Source organism: Heterocephalus glaber, unplaced genomic scaffold, assembly GCF_053883595.1.
Source record: "Heterocephalus glaber isolate CG9 unplaced genomic scaffold, H.glaber_assembly_v1.0 deba00001757, whole genome shotgun sequence".
NCBI lineage: Eukaryota > Metazoa > Chordata > Mammalia > Rodentia > Bathyergidae > Heterocephalus > Heterocephalus glaber.
In genome coordinates this window covers 2,413,434-2,432,229 of record NW_028258454.1, presented here as the reverse complement: position 1 = coordinate 2,432,229, position 18,796 = coordinate 2,413,434, and the positions used below count along the sequence as shown (strand labels likewise).

At 36.5% G+C, this 18,796-nt stretch overlaps 1 protein-coding gene across 3 annotated transcripts in view; it reads right to left on the bottom strand.

Moving 5' to 3' along the window:
• The window catches only part of Ap3b1 (adaptor related protein complex 3 subunit beta 1), a 288,476-nt gene that overhangs the window by 123,829 nt on the left and 145,851 nt on the right, over nt 1-18,796 (bottom strand). For all 3 annotated transcript variants that reach the window (XR_015447378.1, XM_087201161.1, XM_087201162.1), the window contains exon 14: nt 16,382-16,491. Coding sequence is in view for 2 of the 3 variants with exons in the window: in XM_087201161.1 (XP_087057287.1) it covers nt 16,382-16,491 (110 nt within the window). In the remaining variant the exon portion in view is untranslated. The remainder of the gene's footprint in view (nt 1-16,381; nt 16,492-18,796) is intronic.

Below are 18,796 nucleotides of genomic sequence, written 5' to 3'. Positions count from 1 at the left end.
TAATATTATACAATATAATTTTTAAATTAATGCTTAGAATAAGTTTAGTAAGATAAAAGAAATCAGTATACTTACATAGTGAAAAAAGATCTAAGTGCTATTACAAATCTATTCATGCAGTGTGATAAAACTAATGCCCCTACTGTACACTGATTTCTGGAAAGAAAGAGGTTATTTCTAATGTTCCAAAGGTTACACTGCATTAAGACCTTACTCTCAATTTATTATTTTAAATTGGGCTAAAGAATAGTAATTGAGTGGTACATTAAATTTTCCAGTGTGGAGCAATTCAAGTTTCCTTCCATTATGAAAGGTACTTCTAAATAAGAGTATATGAGCAACCTCAGATTTCAGTTATGCCAGGTTTATTTTTCTTATATATTTTATCATATGTTGCTAGTATAAAACTTAGAATTCTACAACATATCACAATCTATTACCTCATTTTAAATAATTTTTTTCTGTAACTCAATTATAATTTTCTTTTGCTATTGAAGATAATCCCAAAATAAAGTAAGGCTTTAAAAGATTTTGTTCACATTAACAAATATATTATGATTTAAATAACAATATTTGAATACTCTAAGTATTCACAATACATTTATTTAAATACAACTCTTTAAAAAATTAAAAATCAATAGACTTCTTCTTTTTCATTGCTGAGAATCAAACCCAGAGCCTCACAAGTGCTAAGCAAGTACTCTTGTACTTAGCTACATCCCTAACCACAATCAATAAATCTTAATGTTCACAATGAAAATCTAAGTGATAATGACATGAAAAGGGTAACATTTGGGATTTTCTAATACTAACATAATAAAATTTCAAAGTAAAACTTAGAAAAATTCTCTACAAGAAATAATACCAACATAAATATATTTATACCACTTGGTTAGCATTTTATTTAAAAGCTTAGGAAACAGACAAAGCCAATGTTTTTTGCATTTTTCTAGAATCAGACTCCTAAGATTTTCAGATTCTAGCCCTCCCTCCCTCCTTAATCGAACTAATAGAACTCTAAATTGTACACTACTGATATTATACTAACCACTATCTTCAAAGATTTAAAGAAACTGAAAAACTGCAAATAAGAAAATTATGTCATTTAAAAATTCTCCCTGAGAGGCCCGGGATTTAGCTCAGTGGTTCTGGCCCCTGTCTCACAAGCGCAAGTTCCCAAGTTCGATCCCTGGTACCAAAAAAAAAAAAAAAAAAATTTCTCCATGATCTTTTCAAACACAGAATAAATAGGAACACTGAACTAAAACCAAACAAATAACATACATACATAGGCACAAACACAGTCATGTTATGATAGCATACTTCCATTATGAACCCCTGCTTTTCAATATTCTCAAAGACAACTGGATTATAAATGACTTTGCCTGATTTTTTATTTTAGATGCCCTCAGCAAGTGGCTAAGTGCATTTTTCAAACCTCCAACTAGAAGGCAGATTCCACTGCCATTTTAACCCAATAACTTGCCTGCAAAAGCAAATAATGATTCCTCATCCACCACAGCAGTTATAAAAGATATCCAAAAGATTGTACAGATCACATACCAAGCAACTCAATTTTAAAACCATTGTATTTTAACACCACCACACTGTGAAGTACAACAGTCTAAAGCAAATCCTGCAAAAGCATCAATTTCATTTATTTAAATTTGTCAAAGAGAAGTCACTAGATATCTAAATAAACTGTATAACAATGGCAAATCAGATCCAGTATTCTACATCTGTACTCGCTATACATTAAAACTTAAGCCTAAATTAAGTTGGGGCAGCAAACCAAGGTGGGATAAGGCAGGCATCCAATCAGGCATCTGGGCTAGGAGTATATAAAGTGCCATTTTAATAGGAGACTTTTCAAAATAACATGTCCCAATTGTTCTTTTATGATATGAAATCCCCACCTGTCCCATTAATCATTATGTAATACTCTGTTAAGGGTATTCCTCCAATACGGCATATTTTATTTTGGAAGAACTTTACTTCAAAAGCAGTATTTGCTACAAATGAAAGACATGCCAAAGTATTGCAGAAAGCTAAGTTAGTTATAAATACTACAGGCAGTTAGACAGGGCTGGGCCCTCACCACATTTAATCAGTATTACCTAAGCTACTACACTTGCTGTAATCTTACTGGTTGACCACAGTTTTGTCCCACCTCATATCCACCTTGTGATTTCCCATTGGATCAATATTATGTAACATACTTGTTGTAATCTTACTAGTTGACTACAGTTTTGTCCCATCTTGAACCCACCTGACCTTGTGCCTTTGCTCAATAAAACACCCTGGAGAAGCAGGGTCAGCAGGCAACCCACTTTCCAGGCCACCCGCCTTCTGTCTCTATTAGACAGAACCTATTTTTCAATAAATTCTTCCAACACTTAACATCTGTTGTTCCTAGAATTCATTCTTTGATTTTAGAGAACACAAACTCAATGTGTCAGACATCTGGCAGGTTGGGAGTTTCCAGAAGTTTCCATAGAAGGTTTCCCTTATATCATTTCCAGGTCTCCTACCGAGATCACTGGTAGGAGGTAAGAGTTTGCTTTTGTTTCACAGATTCTGGATTGTGACTATTTGCTTAATCAAAATTATTTTTCCACACTTGAGATGGTTAGGATTTAGTTCTTGTGCCATATTTAGAGTCACTGTTCTGTCCTTTCTCCACTATCCTGCCCAAGAAATACATAGTTTTCAACAGTGTCTGGTCAAAGATGATTCTCTCCTCTGTGGCTGCTGGATTTCAACACCAACTTTCTAGAATGGTGAGTTTCCCCTCCTTGGTACATTTCCAGAGTGAAACTGACCTTCACTTATCTCTGGCTCATATTAAAAAACTGGTCTAGATTTAATCCTGAAACTACTGAAAACAAATGTAAAAATTTTAGTCCATGTTTATCTGCCTTTTAACCCTTAGGCAGAACTAGAGATTAACTCCTCTTACTTCCTTCTCCCCTCAAGAATGATGCTGATTGGTTTTTATGGCAAAGGGAAGACTGACTGATTTTTTATAACACAGATAAGTTCACTGATAGAACAAAACATTCCCAGGGAACTTTATGAGTTTAATAACAGTGTTAAACAAAACAGGTATTAAAGAATAGGCACAGCCCAGCATGCAGAGGACTGCCTCTCTCCTCATTATTTCTCTTCAAGACATCTTGCCAGGCTGGCCACTATTCTCAGAGATATGCTAACTGTGGCTCTGAAAAAGAAAGGCCTATAGCTTAGTGTGGCCCAAGGGTCATAGGCAAAATGGGAAAAAAACTGTCATAGGTAAACATCTATAGCAGGATAGATTAGAGCCTTGGCAGTCCTTCTTCCCCCATTGTTTAGAATCCATACTTAGCTCTGAAGAATGCCACCTAGAATCTCTCTACACCCAGACCTGGCCTATGCATCCACCACTGGAAATAGTTAAAATTACCTTTTAACAATCTAGCCCTCTAGTGGAAACAGCAGTTTTGGCTACCAGCTGTGACTCTCCAACAATTATGGTTATCAAAACAATAATGCAAAGCCTGTATACCTAGATATTCCAATCAGATAAACCTTCAGCCTACAGCCCATCTTAAAAACTGTCTTTGCTTTCACAGGTGTAAAAGGTTTTTATTCTGATTTTTATTAAAGAGATCTCTGTTAACTGACTTATAAAAAAGTTCTAACTAGTCTTATTTATACTTACAAGCCTAAAAACTTTAAAAAGTTGTTATAATTTGACTTGGCTAAATATATCCAAGTGCATTCTGGTTTATAAACAAATCATCTTATGTGTGCCTTCTTCTGTCCAATCTGTCCTGCAGCTGTTTTGTTTAAGCTCAACAATTTTTTTTCTTTTTGCCATTTTTGGATTTTAAAAATATTTGCCTATAATTTAAGTTGGTTTATAGATGTCATTAGAGGTAAAGACATGATTCCACACCCCAGGTTGCCAGCTAATCAAAATGATGTCACGATAGGTTTTATAAATGTAATGCATATTGCTGTCTGCGTGTAATAACTCAGGAATCTTTCACTGGTCAAGAATAATGTGTTAAATGTTATTATCTAGTTCTCATAGGTCCTCTAAAAAATTTGTTAAGATAATTAAATGGAGACCCTTAAATTTAAGGAAACTTCTGGACAGGAAGTGAATAAAGGAGTAGCTGCCGGGAAGTATTTTGTTCCAGCCTTTGTTCACTAATAGGACCCCAATAATTTCCATAGCCTTATGGGAGAAACACTGCTAAACATTTTGACTACATTGGTCACTGGTCAAAGGTTAACTTTTCTGTGAGAAAACAATAAAGTTTTATTAAAAGAAGCTCTTGGTACAAAACCAAATTAAAAGGCAAAGGTTTTCATACAGCTGTCACAGTCATTATTGTTAATTCATGGTGTACAAGATATATTCATGGCTTCTAAGGTCTTCTAAGAAATAAAACCACGATTGTTTGTAATAACTTTTTCACTCAAGATATCTGTCTTTCTCTTGTGCTGCAGCTACTTGTGATGAGAGATACATGTCCACCCAGCATGAAACTACCAGTTAAATATTAGGTTTTTTTTAAAGCTTATGTAATATGTTATATATGTGTCACTACACTTAGGAATGCTTAGGCACCAAACAGTCCAAACAATGTCACACACTGAAAATTAGAGGCTAGAAATTTTGAACTTGTAAGTTCATAAGTTTACACTTAAAAGTTTACATTTACAGGCTGGTATGCCTTAGATGATATCCTATTAAAGGATAATAAGGTGAAAGTTTTATGTTATTTATGATCTTGTGATCAAACAGAGAACTGTGACTAAAAAGATACTAAGATGGACAATTAACTGTGATGCAAAATAATGTCATCATGATTGTCATGTGAAAATACTATGTATAGGGCAGAGAATGTGAGCCGGTCCCATCACCCAGAAGGAAGATCCCCCGCCATCATCTCAAGCTCCTAGGGCAGAGAAGCTGAGCCAGTCCCAGCAACCAGAAGGAAGCTTCCCTGCCCTCATCCCAAGCTCCTAGGGCAGAGAAGCTGAGCCAGTGCCAGCACCCAGAAGGAAGCTCCCTTGCCGCCATCCCAAGCTCCTAGGGCAGAGAAGGTAAGCCGGTCCAAGAACCTGGAAGGAAGCTCCCCTGCTGCCATCCCAAGCTCCAAGGGAAGAGAAGGTGAGCCGGTCCCAGCACCCGGAAGGAAGCTACCCCACCACCATCCCAAGCTCCTAGGGCAGAGAAGGTGAGCCGGTTCCAGAACCTGGAAGGAAGCTCCCCTGCTGCCATCCCAAGCTCCTAGGGGAGAGAAGGTGAGCCGGTCCCAGAACCTGGAAGGAAGCTCCCCTGCTGCCATCCCAAGCTCCTAGGGCAGAGAAGGGGACCTGGTCCCAGCACCCGGAAGGAAGCTCACCTGTCACCATCCCAAGCTCCTAGGGCAGAGAAGCTGAGCTGGTCCCAGAACCTGGAGCGAAGCTCCCCCACTGCTATCCTAAGCTCCTAGGGAAGAGAAGGTAACCCGATACCAGCACCTGAAAGGAAACTCCCCCACGACAATCCCAAGCTCCTAGGGCAGAGAAGGTGAGCCGGTCCCAGCACCCAGAAGGAAGCACCCCAGCTGCAATCCCAAGCTCCTAGGACAGAGAAGCTGAGCTGGTCCTAGCACCTGGAAGGAAGCTCCCTCACTGCCATCCCCCCACCGCCCCGTGGAAATGAGAAGACACATAAACAAGCCTCAAAAACAGACTTCTGGATCACCTACAGCAACCCCAAAGGGAAAGGAGATGGAATAATCTGATACTCAACCACCTGGACACTCTGAACTGGCAATAAAAGAGGATCTGGGAAAAATGAAATCAGAAATAATTACTCAGATAACAGAAAAGATTTTGCTCATGGTGCAAGACATGATTAATAAATCTAGAGAGGACAAAGATAAACAAAATAGAAGATCTGAGGACAATGATGGAATCCCAACATAGGAAACAAATGGAATCCATAAAACAGATGCAAACAGATTTCCAGGACATGAAAAACTCCATCGAAACTCTGCACAGCAGAATGAACCAATGTGAGGATAGAATTTCAGATATAGAAGATAAGATTGCAATTAGTGAGGAGGAAAAGAAAAATTGCTTTAAAATTGTAAAGGAACATGAGAAATCAATCCAGCAGCTGCTAGATGATGCAAAGAAGAATAACAAGACTGATTAGAGTCAATGAAGAAACAGGAGAGAGTGCAGATGACATAAAAAAACTGTTCACAGAAGTGATGGCAGAAAACTTCCCAAGCAGGGGAAAAGAACTTGACATACAGATAAGTGAGGCATGTAGGACTCCAACTAGCCTTGATCAAAAAAACTCTACACATAGACGTATAAGAGTTAGGATTCCCGAAACCCAATAGAAGAACAAAGTTCTACAAACAGTGAGAGAAAAGAAACAAATCACATACAAAGGAAAGCCCATCAGAATCACAGCAGACTTCTCAATGCAAACCCTCAAGGCAAGAAGAGCTTGGAGTGATATATTTCGAGCCCTAAAGGAAAACAACCTCCAACCCAGATTGATGTACCCTGCAGAACTATCTTTCAAAATTGATGGAGAAATAAGATACTTTCATGATAAAGAGCACCTCAGGAACTTCATGAATATCAAACCGGCACTCCAAAAAATTTTAGATAATACCCTAGAAAAAGACAATAAGGATCACAACCCCAGGAAACCCAGCAGAATGAATCCATTGGGCGTGAAAAGAAATTAAAAGGAAAGGGGGTGAATCCAACAAAAAGAAAAAGTCATGACAAGGCTTTTGAAACTTTTAACTTCATCTCCCTAATGAGTGTATAATTCAATCTTGTTATTGTACTGATTAGTATTTTTCTGATTCTAGAGTTGCACACCTTTCCTTGTGCTGTACTGGCTATTTATCATCTTTTTTTCTTTTATACATCATGTCTTTTGTATACTAGGTAGTTCTTGCCTACCTTGAATTCGTAAACATTTTCCCTTATAATTTCTTCTTAAAGTTTTATACTTTTAGGCTTTCTTACTTAGGTTCATAGATCCTTTCAAGTTATTTTCATGTATGGAAAAAAAGAGTTGAGGTTTATTTTTTATATACGGATACTAGGTGTTCTAGTGCCGTTTGCTAAAAACACTATCTCTTCCACGGCTCTTGAATTGAGTTTTTATTCTGTAAAACGCTAATGTTAAATAATCTTTCAAAACTCAGTGGACCATACATGTGTGGTTCTATTTCTAGATTCTCTGTTTTATTCCAATGATCTATATGTCTTTCCTTACACCAACACTGCCTTGATTACTGTTGCTTTAGAAGAAGTCTTAAAATTAGGTACTAAACGTCTTCAGACACTGGTTTTGTTTTAACTTTTCTAGGTCCTTTGTACTCCTACATAACTTTTAAATTTCAATATCCAATTCTTCATTTATAGCAAGTATGCACAGACCTGAATTTTTATATATACCTTGTGTTTTCTAATCCTGCTAAATTCAAATACAAGTTCTAGGGGCTCCTAGAGATTTCTTAGTATTTTCTCTGTAGATGATCATTTCATCTACATATAAAGATTTTACTTCTACCTTGCCAATCCTATCCTAATTGTGTCATTTTATTGCCAGACTATTTTGGTTTGGGCCTAGGTTTCAAAGTTTAATGGACAGATAAAGAGTAAGCATATCTGCCCTTGTTCCCCACCTTAAGGAGAAAGCATTGTATCTTCTCCATTCATATAAGGCATTCTCACTGGAAGTATGGAGTACATGTCTTTAATCTGTTGAGAAGGTTCTGTTCTACTTCTAGTCTCCTGATGGTTTTTACCATGAACAGCTGCAGAATTTAGTCCAATACTTTTTCTCCAACTAGTGACAGGATCATATGGCTTTTTCCTTTCCTCTGTTAAAATGATGACTTTTGGGGCTGGATCTTCCAATGCTGAACCAACACTGCCATCCCTAAAACAAAACCACTTTCTACATCCTGCCAGATCTGACTTCTAATAGTTTGTTTTGTTAAACAAATTTCTATCTATGTACATACTTTTTTCTTCTATTATCTTTATCCAGTTTTAGGATTAGCACAATGTTGAATTCCTAAAATGAGGGCAGAAGTGTTCCTTCTTTTTTCTGCTTTAATTGTTTGATATAATTTATCAGTTAAAATGTATATGAGCCTGCTGTTGTCATATAGGTAGGTTTTCAAGCTAGGAATATACTCTCTTTAATAGGTGCTATTCAAATTTTCTATTTCCTCCAGAGTTAGTTTCATTAATTTGTCTTCCAAGGTACTTCTTAGAAGTTGCCAAATTTATTTCAAAACAGATTTTTGAAATATGCTTTCTATATCCTTTTAAATTCTGTAAAATCTGTGGTAATGTCTCCTAGATCTTGATATTGTAATTTAAAAAATGTATAACTGATATTGTGTAACAGGAAGAAAAGGTCTAAAGGTGCAGGGGAAGTGGGAGGGGTAGGGGAAAGGAAAAAAGGGAAAAGAAAAAATATGAAAAAAGGATAAAAATGGAAACAAAGTCTTTGCAAATAGGGAAGGGTGGAGGGGGTGAAGGCAGGGCAAGAGAAGGGGGGAAAAAAAAAGAACCAAGATACTCATGTAATGGTACACGATCCCAATGATGAATGTAACTGTATTTTATACCGAAAATGTACCAACAAACTTAATGGGAAAAAAGATAAAATAAAATACTATGTATGGCTCTTGATCTCAAGTTTTCTCTATAAAACTCTGTAACTGTTGTCTGTTAGCATTCTACAGAGATTCAACTACCAAAACATCCATGGTTGATAAAAACTAACAGTCCTCTGGCTGTATTTTATATTTCAAAAGTGCTTGATATCCTCATAAAATTATAATAGTTAAGCTCACTGCTCCCACTACAATACTAATGTCACTGATTTTCTCTTCTGGGTATTCAACAACAAAAGTTTGAAGACTAGAACTACATAGGTAACTGGGCTATGACGACAGCCAATATTTCATCCCTGGCCCTCCAAAGTCAATGAGGACCCAGGACACAAGGGAACCTTACCTACAAGATCCTACAACTTTGGTGAGTTACTCAATGTCTTAAGCAGGGAGATTTCTTGACCCCAGAGGACAGAATCAACATTAACCAAAGAAGGAGGGTCAGTAAGAGGCAAAAATCTCCCATGCTTTCATAGAAAGCAACATGGTCAAACAAGGCCATGACCCATTTTGATGGCTGACACTGACAGATGAGCTGAGAGTCTCTATACATGGTTCTAAAGTAATACCTCAGGAGACTTAACTGACCTTGATAGTCAACAAGAGGTTATTTTAATTAACACAGGTCTCACTTTAACTTGGTCTTAAACATACAGCAGAAAAGTGTAACCAAAAGAGGTATAAAAACAATGCCATAATAATAAAACTAGACATAAAAAGGGACTTTAATCGCTGACCCCCTCTGGCAGTTTCCAGCTACACCAATAGCTGACCACTGTTAAAAGTCACTAAAAAACTACAGTAGAATGTATAAGAGCTCAATGAGGGTCTTTAAATTCCTTAGCTAAATTGTCCTTCAAAACCACCAAACTCTCCATCTTTTTACCACTAAAACTAGAGAGACTTATGACAAAAATATCAGACTTATAAATAACTTCCATCAGTAAAGGGGTCTAACAGCCAGTGGGTTACAATTGATATTTCAGTTCCTTAAGAACAGCTTCTAGACCTGGCTCTTTCCCCAACGTTCCTTTCCATTCTAATGCTCATGCTTTGATTATACATGCTCTAATTTCTTGGGAAATTTGTTTATTCTTGCCTGGAGGCTGCCAAACTCCAAGTGATCATGCAGATGGAACCAATGACAAATGTGCTAGACTCCTTTTACCTGGATCCACCTTGTACCAAAACTTTGTAACTGCTAAACTACAGCATGACTTCTATCTGAGTCCTATTATATCAGCTCTTTGGAGAAGGCCCCTGACTGCAGGCTCCCCTAGATCAACCCTTCTCAGCTCAAAGCACCTAGATGAAAACTATGCCCCTTCTCCCCTAATCTCAATTAGGGATAGCTCTTCAGAGTAATATTATAGAGAGCTAAATTGGTTATAAATATTATAGGCAGTTAGACCTATAAGGGCTGGGCCCTTACCACAGAAGACAATTCTGGCTAGAGGCACATTCATTGAAAGCCAGGCTTCAAGAAAAATAGGAATGACTTCACCCTAGGGATGAACAACAGTGACTGATATTCTAAATAGGCATCAATCACCTGGGTGGGAGACCAAAACCTCCCTAGCCCATTCCTTCCGGGAAAATCCTTGTGGGGAAATAACTTGCTTCCCTTGATTTTCTGAAAACATTCAATGGATATGCCCCTTAAAGTGCATATTATCTGTTCAAGGGATGCAAGGTTTTAGCAATATTTGCCAAATCATTTTTTTTCTATTATTTACTTTCTCTGTGACCTTACTTATATATCTAATTACTATGAATATCTACTATCAGAACAGTATACTAAAGTTATTCAGGTGGGGCATGGTGGCTCACACCTGTAATCTCAGAAGTCAGAAGGCTGAGGCAGGAGGATCCCTAGGAGTTCAAAGCCAGTTTGGGCTACAATAGTGAGTTCAAGGCCAGTCTGAACTGGATAGCAAGACTTTGTCTCAAAAGGAAGGGAGGGAGGGAGGAAATAAATCCATAATAACTGTATTTGATCAATTTCTCACATTTCAAATAGATTTTCCTTTACATAGTTATTTTACTGCCACATTTTTGTGTAAAGTTTGAATTTGTTACTTGCATTGTAAAGTAGCCTTTTTCATTTTACAATGTTCCTTTTTATTTTGTTAAGTGCTTTTAATTAACTGTAAAGTCACTTTTTGGGGATCAAATCTGCTTAAAATCCCCGAGAAAACTTACTCCATTCATATTCAAACAGTTGGTCCTATCTGACTTTATTTCTTCTATATTATTCTTAAAATATATTACGTTGCAACCCACACACACTCTCACACTATTGGTAAACTTGCTATTTGTTTCATTTTTTACTTTTGCAAATCTGGAATTCCCATCATTATTTTGTATTCCATTAATGGCCAATTTATGACAAAAACAAATCAAAATACAAATGTTACTAGGTGTGGTGAACGTCTGTAATCTCAGCTACCTGAGATTGTAATGTTCTATAATCTCAGTACCTCAGAGGATGAGGCAGGAGGATCACAAATTTGAGGCCCGCCAGCTCAACTTAGTGAGACCTTGTCTCAAAGTGGAGCGGAAGGTAAGGGTGGGGACATAATGCAGTAGCAGAGCACCCCTGGGGTTTGTTTCCCGATACAACAATACCAGGAAAGAAACGGAACAGGAAAGGAAGGAGAAAAGAAAAGGGAAAAGGCAAGGAAATTAAACTTTACTATACAGATCTGTAAGAAAATATTTGCTTGGTTAATATTCCAACAACCAGTGTGGAGAAAGTCAGTGCAATCAAAAATATACTGTAGCTCAAGACAGGGATACAGTTAAATATGACAAACTTTCCTTCTAAAAAAATCTGAAGTTTGCCTAAAATAGGTCTCACACACACACTGTCAGGTTTTATGTACAAATAGCTACATTCTCCTGAAACCTTAACACTTATAATTGCTTCTTTCTAACAAAATTAGAACATACTAGCATAAGTTTTATTTAAGTTTTGCACAAAAGTTTGGGGATACACAACTCCACATTTCCATTTTCTTATAATCACATTCTTTTCTATCATTTTTTGAAAAACAGATATTAACTATTTCTCTCACCAAACCCTAGTTTTCACCAAAGTAATCTTTTACTTAACTACTTCTCTGTACAACATGAGACTATTACAATAATTTCACTTCCCTCCACTCTCTTTCTCTCATGAAACCTTCAGTCTTTTTATTCTGACCTCCATCTCATCCCATTCATAAGTATTCCTAAGATTATTTAGTGTTTTCAGTTCTAAACTAGAATTTCCCTTATATTTTGCCCCCCTTCTTTTTCAAAAGTTCTCATTTAGCATTTTGTTAGAAATTCTTTACAATGATATCACTATACAATGAATTATGTGTACAATCCATACATATATTGTGTGTATCGCCAACCTTTGTCTTTCTAGACAAAGTATTCTGTGTTCACTCATTAGCTGTTGGTTAGGGAAGTGATTCTTAAAGCCGGCTGAACCATTTCTATAGGAGTTACTATATATGTGTAGGAGGTATTTGTGGTTGCTACCATGTCTCAATATACTAAGGAAATCGTTGCTCAGTGGATAGGAATGCTCACCTATGAAGAAAATAGTTTACCTTCTTATTTTCCATCAACAGTTACTTAACAATGACTTAAATAATGTCAAACATCCAGTGGTTCCATCACCTGCCTCACAAGCTAAGGACCCGAGTTCGATCCCCGGTACCAAAAAAAAAAAAAAATGGGGGGGGGGCTGGGGATTTAGCTCAGTGGTTCTGCCACCTGCTGTGCAAGCGCAAGGAACTGAGTTCAATCCCCAGTACCAAAAACAAAACAAAACAAAAAAAACCCAAATAATGTCAAACATCTATTCTATATTTGGGCAAATATGGACTACATCAACCTAATTCCCAAATCTATCAATGACTTTTGGGAAGCAAAAGGAGTAGTAACAAAATCCTGGCCAGGTCACTCAATAGGCATGTCAACAAATGCAAAACACAGACTGCTCCATAAATACACAGAATTAACATGTGAGAATTAAAAATAAAATAATTTTTAAAAGATTATAAATGGAAACAAGATATATCATACTCATTAAGAAAACAGACCTACTGTGTGATCTTGGGCAAATTAATCTCTTACCTCAGTTTTCTCATATGTAAAATGGGAATATTAATAGAATCCACCTCATAGGATTGTCATTAAAATTAATGACTTATGTACTGAAGGTGCTCAGAATAAATAGTGCCTGGCAAATGATAACAGTATAGGAATTACATTAAATAGATAAGTAAAATATAAACATGGCTACATGGAAACTTACAGATTTTCCATCTTATCATAAAGTTCATCTTTGAAAACACCCAACCTAACTTTGATACAGCTTATACTAAGCAATGTTCTAAGTATTACACATATATTGGTTCACTTATTCCTTGCAAATAGCGGTATAAAGTAGCTACTATAATAGTCCTCATTTTACATATGACAAAATCAGAACACGAAGTGATTTGACTTAGTTCACAAAGCTAGTAAAAGGAAGACACTAAATTTAAACAAGTCATCTGGTTTTCAAATTCACTCTAACCCCTTCATAATACACAATACTTTTAAGAAATTCTGGCTTTGATTCTTAGAATCAACAATAAAAATAAGTATCAAGAGAAAGCAACTCTCTGGTAAGAGGTGGTAGAATCTCAGGCGCTAAGCAACTTTTTAGTTTTGTCATTCTAACCTTTAAAATAAATGTAGAACTGCCCTGCAAGCTTTAATAATTCCCTCAGGGAATGAAAATTTGCCACCAGAGATACTTAAAACTTGGTCTTCATTAGTAGGCTCTCAATTTAGTCATTTATTACCTTGAACTATACAACTATCCCATGTTCAAAGAAGGAAATCACTCCTCTATAAACTACTACTCTATTCATAACAGAACTTTAGTTGGCAAAATTTAAAATCAGCACTCAAAGCCAAGTATGGTGGTGATGCCCATAATCCCAGCACTTAGGGGAGGCTAAGGGGAGATCAACCAGACCAAACCAAAACCAACAAAACAAATAAAAAACACCAACACCCAAGTGATAGGCATAGTAAAAGGCAAATACAATGGGGAAGAAAATGGCTGAGGAGATGAAGAAAAATCAGGAAAGTATGTAACAAAAACTACTTACAAAGGGAAAATGTTTCAAAAGAGAAGTGATTAGTGAAGCCAAGAGCTAACAAAAGATCAAGCAACAGAGGAACAGAAAATTACCGACTGGATTTAATAAGAAGAGGCAATAACTTCAGGAAAAACAGAATTAGTGGAGCAGTGGGGAGTCAAAATCAGACTGTGATGGGTTGAAGAGTGAGACTAAAGTAAGGAAATAAAATTATTTTCCGATAATTTATTCAGAAACTTTAGTTCAGAAGAGAAGAGCATGAAGTAGGACAAACCCTTAGGCAGCACCACTAGAGGCCTGCCAGCCTATTTGCTAAGAGCATCATATGTATCACCTAATGGAATACTTAACAATACCATAGCACAGGTTCTTTCGCTACCAAAATTTTGCAGATAGGAAAGGTTAGGAACCAACATTTTAATGTAAGGACACAGAGCCAGAAGGGACAGATTCAGGATTAATACTTTCCAAATTTAATTCTTACATAATTTCAGATTTACAGAATAATTCCAAGAATTTCTGGATATCCTTCAACCAAATTCCCCAATATGAACATTTTACTAACCTTGTGTTAGTTATTATTCTAGGTATACATTCACATTTCATTTTCTTAATCAATAAAAGTCGTAGACATGCCTTATACTCCAAAATACTTCCATGTAAATTTCCTTTAAAAAAGAAATGCTCTTATATAACTACAACAGAATAGTTTTTAAATCAGGATATTAAACTAAATCAGTATTGCCTAATCTATAGATTTTGAGATTTTTTTTTTTTTTTTGTATCGGGGATCAAACTCGGGTCCTTGCGCTTGCAAAGCAGGTGGCAGAACCACTGAGCTAAATCCCCACCACTAGATTTTGAGATTCTGTCAGCTGTCCCTACAATATGCTTTATGGCAGAAGAAAACTCCAAATTGTATGTTGCATAGTATTGTCATGTCCTTTCAGTTTCTTTTAATATGAAAAACTATCTGAGTTATTCTTTGCATCTCATAACATCAACATTTTTGCACTGGTTTTTCTCCTACTTCCTAATGATTAGATCCACACCATTCATTTTGGGCAGGCACACAATAGCCTTAATGCTGACTTCTTTTCATTGTATCCTATAAGAAAGTACATGATCTCAATACAGGTAGGGTTCATTATGTTCACTTGGTTAAAGTGGTGTCTGTCATGTTTCTCCATCATATGTCACTATTTGAACCTCTGTAATTAAGAAGTAGTTTATGAAGTTATACTTTAAGACTATACTGTCATTTGCAAATTTTCACCTGCTAGTTTTTGGCATCTGTTAATAATTCTTACCTGACTAAAAACTGTGATGGCGGCAGACGATAATATTCTAATCCTATCATTCCGTCTACATTTATTAGCTTTCTTGACCTATAAGGAAGAGCTCCCCCTTCTCCTCTATTCATCCATCCATCCATTGTCTATTCAGTGTGGACTTAAGGATTCTTATATTCAATAAGTTATAATCCTTTTACTATCATTTATTTTATTGCTGAAATTGGCCAATGGGAACCCCATTCCCCCACATGCTGGCTCTTACATCCTTCTTATATGTCTCTATAATTTTGTAAGCACTTCCTTGCATTTATTTGTACAATAAGATATTCTAAATTTGACTTGTTCTTTTTTATGCCAGCTCTTAAATCAGCCATTTCTCTAAGTACAGAATGTATTTTAAAACCAAGATCTACTATGAAAAGGAACAAAGTACTAGTACATCTTACAACATGCATGAACCTTAAAAACATGTTAAATGAATGAAGCCAGAAATTAAAGTCCACATACTATATGATTTTATTTATATGATATACCTGGAATAGGCAAATCTGCAGAGACCGTAAGCAGGTTAGTGGTGGCCGGAGAACAGAGGTAAGGAGGCTAAGGGGTTTGGAGTATGGGATTTATTTTTTTCTTCTGAGTAATGAAAATGTTTTGCAATTACATAGTGGTGATAGTTACACAACCTTATGAATATACCAAAACCTAATGAATTACAACCTTTAAAAGGTAAATTTTATGGTATGAAATTGTATCTCAATAATAAATAAAACAAGATTTTGCATGAGGTATGCTCATTGGTACTGGGGTATTGTGTTACCAATGCTTAAAGCACAACCCTGGGATATAGATGTTTGTACACTCATTTACACACTCATATGTGACACATAAATCAGTTCAGAGCCATACAAACACACACATATTCGTATATGTATGAGAGAGACTTTCATGTAACATCTAGCTACTAGCTATCTCTACATAAAAACCTATGAAGCAAACATTACTCTCTTGAATTCAAACCCAACATTGCAGGGTTCATTCTGTCCTTTGTCCTTTTCAGATCTGTAATCCCCTCATAAACAGAAGAAATCTTAGAACCAGAATTTGGATGCAGATACTAGGCTCTCTTAACTACTACATTTGAACACGATCATTTATTTTAACAAGACTATAATTTACTATGTAAAATTCAGGAGAACTCAGCAAATGTCTCCTCAAAGATACTCACAGTGATACTGTCCAAGAGTTTGCCCATATGTTTAATAATTTCACCATGTTGTGCAGGTTGCATTTGCAGTAATTTCTTTATAACAACCACACTTTCTGCAACAACTATTTCTGAAAGAGACAGAGATTATTCACATCAAATATATGTAATTCAACTCAAGTGCAATATGTTTGGCAAAATGTAAACATAAATTAGCAAAATATTCTGCATAACTTAAATGACTAGGTGAAAACTATAATTATAAATGTACTTGCAGATTCTTTTGGTGACCATGTCTTAAGTACAACAGTTAACTTTCATCTCTAATCTCTGCTGCCTTCTTCTAGCTGTTATCCCTTTGTCTCTCCTGCTCTACATCAGGAAAGCAACTAAGGTGGCACTATGCTACTCACCACAGTGCAGCGTCTTTGGCTTTTAACTTTCAAATATTGCTCTTTAATCCCACTGTTTATGTAATAGTAACCTAACAAGCTAAAAACTTCCCCTATTCTATAGAAAACAGTAAGTTAAAAAGTTTATTAAGTGATTATGTGAAGAACGGTGAGCAGGAAGGATTAGCTGTAATAGGAAAGGTGTTACTGTAGAAAGAGCACAGACTTCCAAGCCAGAAAGCATAGTTCTGGGACCCGGGTTGTCTCTTTTTGTCCCATAAATCTACTCTGTCAGTGTCTACCCAACTCTGTGTCCTCAAGAGGCTGACCTGTAGACTACATCAACCAGACTCCCTTGGCCCTGGCTTCTAACTGTGCTTTAGCCAACAGGAAGCACCTGCAAGAGGAGGGGACATTCGCACCACAGCCTCCTTGGTAGCATTTTTCATGTACCACCGAAGTGTGCATTCCTGTGAGGGGCTCTCTCCCTGAAGCATTTGGTAACTGCCTCTACTCCTCACACCCCCTCCCTTCAATCCTACTACAGTGAAGACTCTCACTATTGCTAGCCATTAACCCCAGGATGTTACACTGTACCCTGCTGGTTTACCTTAGTCCTTCCTATACCTCATAAATAGTCCCTGCAGTAAATTCTCTTTAATCAGCCCCTTTTCAACGTGCTATCTGTTTCCTGACAGGACTAACTAACATAGTAAGCTGCTAAGAGAGGATCCTCAAACTAAAATTTGGAGACTGACTTAACACACTAAAGTACATAGCTAATCACTGGTCTATAGTAACTACTTTGGTGGCACAGTAGGAAAATGTATATAACTACAAAATGCCTGATCTTTGGGAATTATTCTTATAATATATTATTAATGCTACTGATGCCAAAGAAAAAACACTGCCTTTACCTATAATTGACATTTCTTAAATTAACAGAGCTTCAAAGATATTAGAGATCCCTCTGGCATACAATACAAAGGTTTATATTAATCATTCATTTTTAAGGTTTGGCTTTATGAAATAAATATCAAGACTTGTGTCCTGTGTTTTTTAAAAAAATACATTTTGTTATCTAGCTCCCTTTAAGAATATAAACAAGATTTATTATCATGCTAATCATTGCAAAACATATGTATTTCAAACTGTATATCTTTCTGCATTTAAATTAAGGAATATAAGTAACTAACAGACTCTTTAATGGCGTAGTTAAGGAATATAAGTAACAGACTCTTTAATGCCGTAGCTTACAAAATGTCAGACTTCATTTTCATGGTAACATAAGGTACTTTTTTAGCATTGTTTTAGAGGTGAATAAAGAGAGACACACTGGAATTACATGACTTTTTTCAAAATTTGAACTTAGGACAAGGAAGTAGCGTTCTATCTCTATGTCTATGTTTTTATAAACAGACACTATTATATAACACCATTTATCTTAAGTCACTTTTCTTGTCACTGGGACACAATACTTGACACCCACAACCTAAAAAAGCAGAGATTTATTTTGGTTCACGTTTCAGTACCTGGTTGCCTGGCTCCAGAGAAGTAACAGCACCGCAGAGGAGAAGCTACTCACTTCATGGCAGCCAGGAAGCAGAGAGACTCAAGGGGGGGCCCAGGAAGGGAGCTGCGCCTTTCCGATTCACCCCCATAGTGACCCACCTCTTCCAGCCACCTTACAGCAAGTCAGCTATAATGACCCCATAATCCAATCACCTGAGGCTCTATGATCTTAGATCTAAAAGATAACACCACCACTTGGTGCTACAATGGAGGAAAACAAAGATGAATAGGAATAAGACCCTTCTGCCATCAAACTTATACTCAGTGGTAAAAATAAAATGGTTATGTAAATAATTACTATGCAAAGCAAAATATGGTTAACTGTGGTTATAAAGAACCCAATATAGGCCCGGGATTTAGCTCAGTGGCACCGCACCTGCCTCACAAGCACAAGGTCCTGAGTTTGACCCCTGGTACCAGAAAAAAAAGGAGAAAAAAAGAAAAGAACCCAATATAAAAATATATTATTATA